This window comes from Impatiens glandulifera, unplaced genomic scaffold (genome assembly GCF_907164915.1).
Source record: "Impatiens glandulifera unplaced genomic scaffold, dImpGla2.1, whole genome shotgun sequence".
NCBI classification, from domain to species: domain Eukaryota; kingdom Viridiplantae; phylum Streptophyta; class Magnoliopsida; order Ericales; family Balsaminaceae; genus Impatiens; species Impatiens glandulifera.
The window spans coordinates 36,376-50,037 of NW_025919162.1; the positions used below are offsets into that span (position 1 = coordinate 36,376).

General features: G+C 31.2%; 5 protein-coding genes across 5 annotated transcripts; 2 read left to right on the forward strand and 3 right to left on the reverse strand.

Annotated features, from left to right (window-relative positions):
- Positions 1-523: 523 nt before the first annotated feature.
- Positions 524-1,473, reverse strand: LOC124917622 (probable transcription factor At1g11510). Its single transcript, XM_047458010.1, has 3 exons — positions 1,373-1,473; positions 615-1,297; positions 524-564 (listed from the first exon to the last, which is right to left on the reverse strand). The coding sequence occupies exons 1-3, from the start codon at positions 1,471-1,473 to the stop codon at positions 524-526; spliced, it is 825 nt and encodes a 274-aa protein (XP_047313966.1).
- Positions 1,474-2,742: 1,269 nt separating this feature from the next.
- Positions 2,743-3,738, forward strand: LOC124917623 (probable transcription factor At1g11510). Its single transcript, XM_047458011.1, has one exon. The coding sequence runs from the start codon at positions 2,743-2,745 to the stop codon at positions 3,736-3,738; it is 996 nt and encodes a 331-aa protein (XP_047313967.1).
- A 594-nt stretch (positions 3,739-4,332) lies between these two features.
- On the reverse strand, positions 4,333-8,760 carry LOC124917625 (plant UBX domain-containing protein 8-like). Its single transcript, XM_047458012.1, has 11 exons — positions 8,599-8,760; positions 7,749-7,810; positions 7,132-7,654; positions 6,963-7,043; positions 6,776-6,882; positions 6,180-6,392; positions 6,036-6,098; positions 4,888-4,894; positions 4,686-4,829; positions 4,485-4,541; positions 4,333-4,344 (listed from the first exon to the last, which is right to left on the reverse strand). Exons 1-11 carry the CDS (start codon positions 8,680-8,682, stop codon positions 4,333-4,335), a joined length of 1,353 nt encoding a protein of 450 aa, XP_047313968.1. The 5' UTR covers positions 8,683-8,760.
- A 2,746-nt stretch (positions 8,761-11,506) lies between these two features.
- LOC124917628 (probable transcription factor At1g11510) lies at positions 11,507-13,247 on the forward strand. Its single transcript, XM_047458014.1, has 2 exons — positions 11,507-12,416; positions 12,940-13,247. Exon 1 carries the CDS (start codon positions 11,660-11,662, stop codon positions 12,407-12,409), a length of 750 nt encoding a protein of 249 aa, XP_047313970.1. The 5' UTR covers positions 11,507-11,659; the 3' UTR covers positions 12,410-12,416; positions 12,940-13,247.
- On the reverse strand, positions 13,049-13,460 carry LOC124917626 (STOREKEEPER protein-like; the record flags this gene model as incomplete). The annotated part of the gene is made up of 1 exon (XM_047458013.1): positions 13,049-13,460. A coding segment is annotated over one exon (412 nt), but the record flags the coding sequence as incomplete, so codon positions are not given.
- Between the last annotated feature and the right edge of the window lie 202 nt (positions 13,461-13,662).

The following is a 13,662-nucleotide window of genomic DNA, read 5'->3' on the forward strand; positions in this document are numbered from 1 at the left end:
ATTGTAACTAAATCTAACACATTGTAACTAAATAGCATAGTTCAGTCTAATCTAACACATTGTAACTAAATCTAACCTAACACAACATGTAATCAACAAAACAAAATGAAACATCCATTTTTCAATGGCTATAAAAATGATCAACTAGTTCTATACTTCTAACTTGTTTATATAAAAAAACATTCCAATTCCGAGAGATAATAAACTTAAATATAAGAATGATAAGAGTTCTAAAAACAACCTACACTTAATCCCTTCAAGATAACATACCAATTCTTGAAAACAACCTACATAAGAATGATAAGAGTTCCAAAAACAACCTACACTTAATCCCTTCAAGATAACATACCAATTCTTGAAGGATAATAAACATGAATGATAGAGTTCCAAAAACAACCTACACTTCCAAATTCTGCAAGATATTCATAACCAAAAAGAAACCATCATCAATATGTCTTTAAAATATTTACCTATTATTTAATTTGTGTTGGAACGCAATGCTTCCAACACCAGAATTGCCTTCTCACGCAAGTGGACAAGACGATGAAAGTAAGCCTCTGTCTCCTTCACTTGTAATTCCCTAAACACACTGTCCAATTCTGACTTCTTCACACCTGTAATTAGCTGAGACGCGTATTCCTCAATTTTCTTTTCCAAGCTCAAGTCCATACAGAAAGATACGACACTGGATGGATCAGCAACGGCACGATCAACCTCCGTATCAGTGGATACATTCTTCTTCTCCGAGTTAAATGAACCCAAGTTAGATTTTTTGGCTTTGACTTCAACAACATTGTTCTCTTTCCTATTCCTAGACACCTTGGCGATAAGACTTCCTTTACATGCAGTAGTTCCCCATATCCTCTTGGATAAATCATAACACTTCTGGTCATGATCGTTTGCGAAAGTTCTATTAATACCGTCGTAACTTTTCTCCAGATTTTTCAAAAACTTCTTCTTCAGCTTCTTTACTTTGTAAGTTAATTGGCTTCTACTGGCTTCTAACTGAATTGAATCTCTAATAGAGTCGTAGAAAGAAAACATATCCAGTAAAGCTGGATCAATCCCTTCATTTTCACCATGCTCGATCATTCCTTTCAAAATAAAAACTTCATCGTCCTCATTCCATATACGTTGAAACAACTGTTTTTTAGCGCCCTTCTCTTCCAAGATCGCAGCATGATCAACATTCTCATCAGCGGACTCATGCTCCTGCACATGCTTCTTCTTCTTTTTAGCCTTCTTTGATACATTTCCCTTGGTTAGAGCGGAGGACTCTGCAGTCCTCTTAGAAGATCTGGATTATTTCCCAACTTGCGACGATTCTCCGTTCGACTTTTTGGATGAAACAACCTTTACTTCAGGAACTGACTTGGGGGGAATCGTGTTAGATTGTAAATCGTCATCGTCAGGAGACGAATGGTTGGGAAGAAGAAAGGTTACTTGTCGCTTTGGTGGAGGGCGACGGTTCATTACTTTCTCCGTTAGGGTTCTATCAAAGGAGAGAAAATGGATGGACGGTCGGTTAGGGTTCTCAAATAAGCTCTTTTTATAATTTTTTGTTTCATTTTTATTTTATTGTCAATCGAAATATATATTATTAAAAACATTATTTCTTAGACTATTCATCAAATATTTATAAAATATCAACTGTTCATTTTTTAAATTGGCAACTTTTTAAATTCTGAATTATTAAAAACATTATTTCTTAGACTATTCATCAAATATTTATAAAATATCATCTAATTTTTTTATTATCATTTCAAATAAATAAATAAAACATTTTTTTATGAAATTTTTTAAATCAAAACATCAATTTTTATTTACCATTTTTTTCTAACTAAAATATATAACTGGTTTTAATTTTTTTTAGAAAAATAAGAATTTTTTTTTTTATGAATATAGATACCCACAATATTATAATATTAATATAGACTAATTTAAATAAACTAAATAAATTAAAATAAGATTAAATTATTTTAATCTTAGTCATTTATTTGATAGGAAAAGACGACGGAAACAAGCCAAAAGATTTAATTATCATTTTGTTGTGTTTTTGAAGCTGCTTCATCCTTGTTTTGTTTTATTTATTTTAATTATTTTTTACTGATTATTTTATTTTGAGATAATTGAACATAAATAATATTAATTTCTTAATTTTTCAAAAACACAACAAAATGATAATTTAATCTTTTGGCTTGTTTCCGTCGTCTTTTCCTATCAAATAAATGACTAAGATTAAAATAATTTAATCTTATTTTAATTTATTTAGTTTATTTAAATTAGTCTAAGTTAATATTATAATATTGTGGGTATCTATATTCATAAAAAAAAATCTTATTTTTCTTAAAAATTAAAACCAGTTATATATTTTAATTAGAAAAAAATGGTAAATAAAAATTGATGTTTTGATTTAAAAATTTTCATAAAAAAATATTTTTTTTATTTATTTGAAATGATAATAAAAAAATTAGATGATATTTTATAAATATTTGATGAATAATCTAAGAAATAATGTTTTTAATAATTCAGAATTTAAAAAGTTGCCAATTTCAAAAATAAACCGTTGATATTTTATAAATATTTGATGAATAGTCTAAGAAATAATGTTTTTAATAATATTTATTTTGATTGACAATAAAATAAAAATGAAATAAAAAATTATATAAAGAGCTTATTTGAGAACTCTAACCGACTGCCCATCCATTTTCTCTCCTTTGATAGAACCTAACGGAGAAAGTAATGAACCGCCGCCATCCACCAAAGCGACAAGTAACCTTTCTTCTTCCCAACCATTCGTCTCCTGACGATGACGATTTACAATCTAACACGATTCCCCCCAAGTCAGTTCCTGAAGTAAAGGTTGTTTCATCCAAAAAGTCGAACGGAGAATCGTCGCAAGCTGAGAAGAAATCCAGATCTTCTAAGAGGACTGCAGAGTCCTCCGCTCTAACCAAGGGAAATGTATCAAAGAAGGCTAAAAAGAAGAAGAAGCATATGCAGGAGCATGAGTCCGCTGATGAGAATGTTGATCATGCTGCGATCTTGGAAGAGAAGGGCGCTAAAAAACAATTGTTTCAACGTATATGGAATGAGGACGATGAAGTTTTTATTTTGAAAGGAATGATCGAGCATGGTGAAAATGAAGGGATTGATCCAGCTTTACTGGATATGTTTTCTTTCTACGACTCCATTAGAGATTCAATTCAGTTAGAAGCCAGTAGAAGCCAATTAACTTACAAAGTAAAGAAGCTGAAGAAGAAGTTTTTGAAAAATCTGGAGAAAAGTTACGACGGTATTAATAGAACTTTCGCAAACGATCATGATCAGAAGTGTTATGATTTATCCAAGAGGATATGGGGAACTACTGCATGTAAAGGAAGTCTTAGCGCCAAGGTGTCTAGGAATAGGAAAGGGAACAATGTTGTTGAAGTCAAAGCCAAAAAATCTAACTTGGGTTCATTTAACTCGGAGAAGAAGAATGTATCCACTGATACGGAGGTTGATCGTGCCGTTGCTGATCCATCCAATGTCGTATCTTTCTGTATGGACTTGAGCTTGGAAAAGAAAATTGAGGAATACGCGTCTCAGCTGATTACAGGTGCAAAGAAGTCAGAATTGGACAGTGTGTTCAGGGAATTACAAGTGAAGGAGACAGAGGCTTACTTTCATCGCCTTGTCCACTTGCGTGAGAAGGCAATTCTGGTGTTGGAAGCATTGCGTTCCAACACAAATTAAGTAATAGGTAAATATTTTAAAGACATATTGATGATGGTTTATTTTTGGTTATGAATATTTTGCAGAATTTGGAAGTGTAGTTTGTTTTTGAAACTCTATCATTCATGTTTATTATCCTTCAAGAATTGGTATGTTATCTTGAAGGGATTAAGTGTAGGTTGTTTTTGGAACTCTTATCATTCTTATGTTAAGGGTAGGTTGTTTTCAAGAATTGGTATGTTATCTTGAAGGGATTAAGTGTAGGTTGTTTTTAGAACTCTTATCATTCTTATATTTAAGTTTATTATCTCTCGGAATTGGAATGTTTTTTTATATCAAACAAGTTAGAAGTATAGAACTAGTTGATTATTTTTATAGCCATTGAAAAATGGATGTTTCATTTTGTTTTGTTGATTACATGTTGTGTTAGGTTAGATTTAGTTACTTGAAACATTCCGTTAAATTGAAACATTTTGGACGATCCGAACATTTTTGTATATGGATGGGTTACTTGAAACATTCTATGACAAACAAATATTATGTATTTCTTGATTTTACCCAAGATACCATTTCTAACTTTTTGTGTTTGCTCTATTATATAAATATGCATTTATATTACTCAATATACTAGTATGGAACTAAACCCACCAATTAACAAAACATCATTGCACAGATATCAGATCACATGTGGTGCTTGTTTCAGGTAGGGTTTAACATTTTTATTTTTGTGAAAAAAAGGGACTAGAAGGTGAATGATAGTGAAATACCAGTCTATATGAGTCAGGCTTGACAACTCTCCCAACATCAATGAAGTCAAAAAGGGACTGCAAAATAAACCAATGAAGTTTACTAGTTAGAATGCACTACAAAATAAGTAAATAGCAACATGATAGAATATGATGCTATTGTTATTCCATTAACATAAATGACTATTGTTATTCCATTAACATAAATGACTAATCAATTACCTGTAGTTTATCTGATTTAACAAATCTACGACCACGACGGCTTCTATCTGGCATCCTTACAAGAAGTGTTACAGCATTTTCATCATCTGCCATTGGTTCCTTAGGAAGAAAAGCTTCTTTTGCAGCAAGGTTTCTCTCAATTTCCTAGCATTACAATCACATTTTTAGCATTATGGTGGAAATTGAAAATAACATAACATACCTGCAAACTTCATCACAAGGACAAAGTTGTAAGGTGTACAACAAATGGAAAAATAAACTTCAGTGTCCATTTTGGCATGAAGACAAGTTAATTATGGGTGTTGTCATGATGGAAAGTGATTATCAGGATAACAGTCTCTTTGAAAGAGGAAAGCAAGACTGAAAATGCCATTTTGGTATTAAATCTTGTATGTAAAGTTGTATTGAGGTCTCGGGTTCAATTCCCAATAAGAGTCTGAATGGCAGTGAGAGGTCATGGTTGTGGGAGGTCAAGCTAGTTCCTCCAAGGAATAAACCATGGTTTACAAAGAAGAAGTAAGACTGTATTTGCATTGCCAAAAGGTCATATCAACTATGCCTTCACATAACGGTCTGTGGTATAAGGTTTTGTTCACTTACTAAAAATACAAAAAAATCTACATTTGGCATAAGCACTTGATCAAGAAAATATTTTGGAACACAGTCCAAAATTTTAACCCAATTTTTGGCCTAGTGTTCCAAATGTTCCTAATTAAAAACAAAATAGTTTATATGGTGAAATGTAATCAAGACTTGTGTCTTTACTCTTTATCCTCCGACCCAATAATCAATATATATATATATATATATATATATATATATATATATATATATATATATATATATATATATATATATATATATATATATATATATATATATATATATATATATATATATATATATTCAGTAAACGTACAATGGTAAAAAAACAAAACATTAAGTGTGGATACAAAAGTAGTCAAAAAGTTTTATATAAATGAGGTTTCATTTCATCTAATTCAATTACAATTTTCATGCCAAGAAAAGAAAAAACACCAGCAATTTTCCAATGTGAGTGTGAGGAGATGATGACAAAATAACAGTTTTCAAATAAGCTCAACATTACAAGCCAAGTGGCAGATGTTGTGTCCCTCACACCCCAAGATATTTTATGCATGACAAGGACATTAGCAGACATGCAAAATACAAACAAGAGTTAAAAAAAAAATATATATATATATATATATATATATATTTGATATGGCCAATAGAAAATATAATTGCTACAGTGATTTGTTCTGGAAAACTCATCTTCCTAGCAAACATCAAACTATAATGTTAAGGTTATGCAACATGGTTTGGTAGTACCTGTTCTTCCTCGAACTTTTTACGCAGTTCTTCCTCATGTTCCTCAGACGAGATTCCTCCCCACTTCAAAAGCAAATGAAGATCTTATACAACTTTTCATTACAATAACTAATTAGACAATATAGAATGAATTCAATGTATTACCTCATCAAAATTGAATCCGTTCCTGTTTTGTGCGGTATCAGGACCAGTATGTTGTTCAGCACTTGATGACGCACTAACTTCAGCTCCCCCAGAATTGCGTGTAAGTCTGTGCCTAACCAGTGGATGCTCTTCTGCATCTTCCGCTTCATCTTGGAAAGACGAGCTTCCAACAGACAACCCACTTTTCCAGGTAATGTAAAAATCAATTCCCTCCTTGAGGAATGAGCATAAGGACAATAGAAAGAATTTAATTTTTTTGAGACCAGGGTCTTTCTTGGAAGAGGGTAGCACAACATTCCACCGTCTAGGTGCTTTTAGTGAAAATTGAACTTGAGACTTCAACCTAAAATTTTGTTTGATGAAACAGTGTGTGGGGGGTGGGGTTATTATTTGGGCCAGTAATTATGATATTTGATGGTTGAAATGATAGGTAATATGGTAAGAGATTTTTTTTTTAAAAACCCAAATAACTCAGGATCATAGAAGCTCAAGTTCAAGAATCATACCACTTGAGGGAGTGAAAGAAATTTATGTGCGTTCAAGTGGAAATAAAAGTTAATTAATGCTTAAGTATATTAGCAGGAAAAGACATCCACCTTCTATTTGATGTAATTAACTCCGGAATATCTTCCTTCTCATCCTTATTTTGAGCCTCTCCAGAAATATCCCCCAATTCATGCACGGCTCTTTCTTGCTCAACCGCCTTACAAATGAATTCAGATTTGGATTCATAATCAGACAAGTGCAATGTACAGATTGAACATACATGAAAATTACACAAACCTTCAATGATAAGGAGACAGCATGAGCAAGCTGGGCATCCTCTGCACTAGGCTGCCTTTGTTGGGTTTGTCTTCCAGAATCCTGCATTTAAAATGAAAAATCAATAAATACTTAGACGATCAAATTAAGTGATAGGCAAAACACAATCACAATACAAAACAGTAATTACATTTGCAAAATCAAAATTTGGACCAAGGTGTACTTCTCCTGCATCCTTTTTTGAAGCCTCAATAGCAGCTCGGATCATTTCTTCTTCTATATCATTTGTGTAATCAGGGAAATCTCCTATAACAGGAGCACTCGGTGCAGGAAGTGATCTTTGAATAACTTCATCATCTTCTTCGTCTATAACGATAGGCCCGTGTATTTCTGGACCATGCTCCTGAGCAGAACCAGTAATTTCTTCTATAGATGGAGCATGACCAGAACGACTAGAGTTCCCATGCCCATCTATGACCTCAATGGGGATCTCCCTAACTTCTCTTGGATGTGAAACAAAGGGTTCACGGCTTGTAAAGGCTGTGCCACCGTCAAAAAGACCTCTACCGAAATCAGGATCCAGAAGCGCGAATGGACTCGTATTTCTGGCAGAAGATAGAAATGGAAAAGGATTTCCTCTGGTCTCGGTAAGAAAGGGCTCATCTATGTCCATAGAATCATCCTCAGGAATAACAGTAGGTGCAGTTCTTATGCTGATGAGATTATGTGTACAATGAAAAAAAAAAAAACATCAGTTTAGTAATAGAACTTAAATAACGAAAAATGAAAAAGAAAAAACACACTCACTTGTTTCTATCGCCTTCAGTAAAATACGCATTAACAGCTTGGTTCAGATCTCCATGAAAGTCCTAAACAGAAACAGACAATTACTAATCAATTCATAATTCAACCAGCACAAGAACATATGATCCATTTAAGGCTTCTTTAGGCTAACAAAAAAAGAAAAAGGTGATGGAAGAGAACTTCAAAAAATCAAATCTCATTAATAGAAATAAGATCTAATGAACCACACAGCCAGTCATGTCAAAATGGAGAAATAGATACAAAATCACGATCTAACCCTATCAGCAGTCAGAAGGGTAAGCCTACATAACACAAAAATTGCGTTTGGATGAAAACATGTTCAGAGAGAAGATACACTTAAGGGTTTGTTGCTTCAATGGAGAAAAGGTGGCAAGAAGATACAGAACAGTAACAAATCAAAGAGAAATAGTTTTGCATTCCCCTTTCCTTTCCTTTCCTTTCCTTTCCTTCCCTTCATAAAGTCTAAGTCAAAAACCCTAATCCACTTTAAGTATTTACTAACAATCACAATAGAAACCACTGAATAACTTGTTAAGTCATATTCCAAATAAACGGTACACATTGAAAAAGATAACATCTTGAGATGATTACACAAACTCAATCATTAAAATAAAGGAAGGGTATTGACGAACAATCGGATTATAAACGTTGATTCAAATCTCTAAAAAGCCCTAATGTTAACTAAACAGTAGTGTTGAACAAAACCCACCGATAACGAATAAGCAGATAAACTCCGGAACAGAAGAATTGAATCATAGAACCCCAAGCATATGTACTAACAATCACATATAGGAACTCCAATCGGCAGAGGAATGAAGCTAGAAGAATTGACCTCGAGTTTTCGGATGGCAACCTCTTCAGAGGCTCCGGTGATGCTGATGAATGTCTCGACTGCTTCACGATCAGCCCCCGCCATATCTAGCAACTACAGAAATCAGCTGGCCGGAGATGGAGTCAGATTGGTTCGGTTGTGTTCACAAAAGAAAGAAAGAAAGAAAGAAAGAGAGAGAAGAGAGATTGCGTGTAAGTGAATTGAGTATATAGGGATTGGTACGGTGGTCAAGGGTATTTTTGGTAATTACTACGTTTTTAAGAAAAATGTTCTTCTTTTTAACTTACAACTTATATTACTAATTTTGAGATATACTTTAATTCAATTTTAGTATGAACTTGAAAATATTAATAAATATATCATGTATAAGTATATATATATATATTTTTTATATTTTAATCAACCAATAAAATTTATTATCTAAGTTAAATAAATTGTTACTTACAATTGTGTACGGATTAGGATTTTTAGATAACCTATTTTTTTATTTTTTTTTTAATATTTAAAAGATATTAATATATAATGATAAAATTAAATTAATAATTAAAAATATATAATATTTTAATATTTTGGTTAATAAATTAAATAATATAATTAGAAAGGGAGTGAGATAATGTTTTCGAATTGAATTATTTAAATAACACAAACCCGAACCAGCTATAACGATGAATTATGTTCTTTTCTCAATTTGGGAAAGACACGTGGTTAAAAGCTTATTAAGAGATATTTATCAAAATTGACAACTATGGAGGAATTTGTTCAAGGTTTTCTCTAGAAAAAAAAATGATTCATCACATGCGTCCTAAAAAAACAAATATCTCTATAAACAACTACCCAAAGGTGATGCCTCTCCATGTGCTCTTAAACTATTGTCTTTCAATTTTTATATACGGTCTTTAAAAATTATAAAATATTTCATATTGAATAAATCAATAGTTGAATTAGTTGTCTTTCCTATCTTTCATAATTAATTTTATATAAATATATTTTTTCTCACACAAATTTTCTACACTATTTATATTATATATATATATATGAATATATAATTTATATGACTATTAATTCAAAAAAAAACACAACTAAATTTACATTAAAAAAATCATTATTTAATATTAAAAAAAAATAAAATTATAAAAATAAATAAAAAAATATTACAAATTCATGTTTATATGTATATAAAAATATTTGATTCATACAAATTTGTTTCGTAATATATATATATATATATATATATATATATATATATATATATATTTATAAATATTTATAAATATTTTATACAATTGACCTATAAGAAGAAACAATTACTAATAACTAATATATTTTTTTTATGTTTTTCTCTAATTATATATATATATATGAATTATATTTTCTCTTCATATAAAAATATTCTCTTTTTACTAAATTAAATATTTTATAAAAAACTTTGAGGATATAAACAGTAAACAATCCATAAAAGATTATGAGAATTATTCGGATAAAAAAATTTTTAAATAAAAACTTGATCATGTCAAATCAAATAAAATATAACATAAACTTAAATCTAACTAATTTAAAAAAAAAAATATGACACTCAAGTGCTAAAAAAGTCATCGAAGGGCCAAGAAAAAATATTTTAAAAATATTTTTTCAACCTCTCTGCAACTTTATTTTAGAGAAAAAAAAAATAACTTGAATGAATTATTTTACAATTAGTAATTATGTAAGAATATTTTAATTTCTACAACGTAGGGTATTATGTTATTTTGCATTTCTCATCAAATAATTAATCTACAAATATGATAAATTTGTCACACGCCTTTCTATGTTAATTTATAATTACTTCTCGTTTTATGTTTTTATATTTTTAGTTTATTAATTTGATTTTTTTTTTATAGATTAAAAAGAAGTGACATCTCAAAACTGACTTAAGTCGATGATCATTTAACGCCTATTCTTAATATTCATTTTTAACGGGATTCGATAAGTATAGACAATCCGTTAAAAAAAGGTTTAAATTGAAAATTAGTTGGAATTTTAGTAAACAAATGCTTTCCAAGGAATTGGATGTAGATAATATAGACACAAATAATATGGGCTATATCGAATAATCTAAAATTAAGAAATTAATATTATTTATGTTCAATTATCTCAAAATAAAATAATCAGTAAAAAAAATTAAAATAAATAAAACAAAACAAGAATGAAGCAGCTTCAAAAACACAACAAAATGATAATTAAATCTTTTGGCTGGTTTCCGACGTCTTTTCCTATCAAATAAATGACTAAGATTAAAATAATTTAATCTTATTTTAATTTATTTAGTTTATTTAAATTAGTCTAAGTTAATATTATAATATTGTGGGTATCTATATTCATAAAAAAAAATTCTTCTTTTTCTCAAAAATTAAAACCAGTTATATATTTTAGTTAGAAAAAAATGGTAAATAAAAATTGATGTTTTGATTTAAAAATTTTCATAAAAAAATGTTTTTTTTATTTATTTGAAATGATAATAAAAAAATTAGATGATATTTTATAAATATTTGATGAATAGTCTAAGAAATAATGTTTTTAATAATTCAGAATTTGAAAAGTTGCCAATTTAAAAAATGAACAGTTGATATTTTATAAATATTTGATGAATAGTCTAAGAAATAATGTTTTTAATAATATATATTTCGATTGACAATAAAATAAAAATGAAATAAAAAATTATATAAAGAGCTTATTTGAGAACCCTAACCGCGCCCATCCATTTTCTCTCTATATTATTTGAGAACCCTAACTGCGCCCATCCATTTTCTCTCCTTTGATAGAACCCTAACGGAGAAAGTAATGAACCGCGCCCTCCACCAAAGCGACAAGTAACCTTTCTTCTTCCCAACCATTCGTCTCCTGACGATGACGATTTACAATCTAACACGATTCCCCCAAGTCAGTTCCTGAAGTAAAGGTTGTTTCATCCAAAAAGTCGAACGGAGAATCGTCGCAAGCTGGGAAGAAATCCAGATCTTCTAAGAGGACTGCAGAGTCCTCCGCTCTAACCAAGGGAAATGTATCAAAGAAGGCTAAAAAGAAGATGAAGCATGTGCAGGAGCATGAGTCCGCTGATGAGAATGTTGATCATGCTGCGATCTTAGAAGAGAAGGGCGCTAAAAAACAGTTGTTTCAACGTATATGGAATGAGGACGATGAAGTTTCTATTTTGAAAGGAATGATCGAGCATGGTGAAAATGAAGGGATTGATCCAGCTTTACTGGATATGTTTTCTTTCTACGACTCCATTAGAGATTCAATTCAGTTAGAAGTCAGTAGAAGCCAATTAACTTACAAAGTAAAGAAGCTGAAGAAGAAGTTTTTGAAAAATCTGGAGAAAAGTTACGACGGTATTAATAGAACTTTCGCAAACGATCATGACCAGAAGTGTTATGATTTATCCAAGAGGATATGGGGAACTACTACATGTAAAGGAAGTCTTAGCGCCAAGGTGTCTAGGAATAGGAAAGGGAACAATGCTGTTGAAGTCAAAGCCAAAAAATCTAACTTGGGTTCATTTAACTCGGAGAAGAAGAATGTACCCACTGATACGGAGGTTGATCGTGCTGTTGCTGATCCATCCAATGTCGTATCTTTCTGTATGGACTTGAGCTTGGAAAAGAAAATTGAGGAATACGCGTCTCAGCTGATTACAAGTGCGAAGAAGTCAGAATTGGACAGTGTGTTCAGGGAATTACAAGTGAAGGAGACAGAGGCTTACTTTCATCGCCTTGTCCACTTGCGTGAGAAGGCAATTCTGGTGTTGGAAGCATTGCGTTCCAACACAAATTAAGTAATAGGTAAATATTTTAAAGACATATTGATGATGGTTTCTTTTTGGTTATGAATATTTTGCAGAATTTGGAAGTGTAGGTTGTTTTTGGAACTCTATCATTCATGTTTATTATCCTTCAAGAATTGGTATGTTATCTTGAAGGGATTAAGTGTAGGTTGTTTTTGGAACTCTTATCATTCTTATGTTAAGTGTAGGTTGTTTTCAAGAATTGGTATGTTATCTTAAAGAGATTAAGTGTAGGTTATTTTTAGAACTCTTATCATTCTTATATTTAAGTTTATTATCTCTCAGAATTGGAATGTTTTTTTATATCAAACAAGTTAGAAGTATAGAACTAGTTGATCATTTTTATAGCCATTGAAAAATGGATGTTTCATTTTGTTTTGTTGATGACATGTTGTGTTAGGTTAGATTTAGTTACAATGTGTTAGATTAGAATGAACTATGCTATTTAGTTACAATGTGTTAGATTTAGTTACAATGTGTCAGAATTATGAATTAATTAGTAATTGTCTGTTTCTGTTTAGGACTTTCATGGAGATATGAACCAAGCTGTTAATGCGTATTTTACTGAAGGCGATAGAAACAAGTGAGTGTGTTTTTTCTTTTTCATTTTTCGTTATTTAAGTTCTATTACTAAACTGATGTTGAATGGATGTTTTTTTTCGTTGTTTCGTTACTTTTCTCCAGATTTTTCAAAAACTTCTTCTTCAGCTTCTTTACTTTGTAAGTTAATTGGCTTCTACTGGCTTCTAACTGAATTGAATCTCTAATGGAGTCGTAGAAAGAAAACATATCCAGTAAAGCTGGATCAATCCCTTCATTTTCACCATGCTCGATCATTCCTTTACAAATAGAAACTTCATCGTCCTCATTCCATATACGTTGAAACAACTGTTTTTTAGTGCCCTTCTCTTCCAAGATCGCAGCATGATCAACATTCTCATCAGCGGACTCATGCTCCTGCACCTGCTTCTTCTTCTTTTTAGCCTTCTTTGATACATTTCCCTTGGTTAGAGCGGAGGACTCTGCAGTCCTCTTAGAAGATCTGGATTTCTTCCCAGCTTGCGACGATTCTCAGGAACTGACTTGGGGGAATCGTGTTAGATTGTAAATCGTCATCGTCAGGAGAGGCTCAAAATAAGGATGAGAAGGAAGATATTCCGGAGTTAATTACATCAAATAGAAGGTGGATGTCTTTTCCTGCTAATATACTTAAGCATTAATTAACTTTTATTTCCACTTGAACG

Coding starts and splice junctions, on each gene's coding strand:
- LOC124917623 (XM_047458011.1), top strand. CDS start 2,743: ATGAACCGCCGCCATCCACCAAAGCGACAAGTAACCTTTCTTCTTCCC.
- LOC124917625 (XM_047458012.1), bottom strand. CDS start 8,682: ATGGCGGGGGCTGATCGTGAAGCAGTCGAGACATTCATCAGCATCACC. Junction 7,044..7,131: donor CAAATTTTGATTTTGCAAAT/GTAATTACTGTT, acceptor TTTTAAATGCAG/GATTCTGGAAGACAAACCCA. Junction 6,099..6,179: donor ACGGATTCAATTTTGATGAG/GTAATACATTGA, acceptor TTGCTTTTGAAG/TGGGGAGGAATCTCGTCTGA.
- LOC124917622 (XM_047458010.1), bottom strand. CDS start 1,473: ATGAACCGTCGCCCTCCACCAAAGCGACAAGTAACCTTTCTTCTTCCC. Junction 1,298..1,372: donor TCTAACACGATTCCCCCCAA/GTCAGTTCCTGA, acceptor GAAATAATCCAG/ATCTTCTAAGAGGACTGCAG. Junction 565..614: donor CGCGTCTCAGCTAATTACAG/GTGTGAAGAAGT, acceptor TTACAAGTGAAG/GAGACAGAGGCTTACTTTCA.
- LOC124917628 (XM_047458014.1), top strand. CDS start 11,660: ATGAAGCATGTGCAGGAGCATGAGTCCGCTGATGAGAATGTTGATCAT.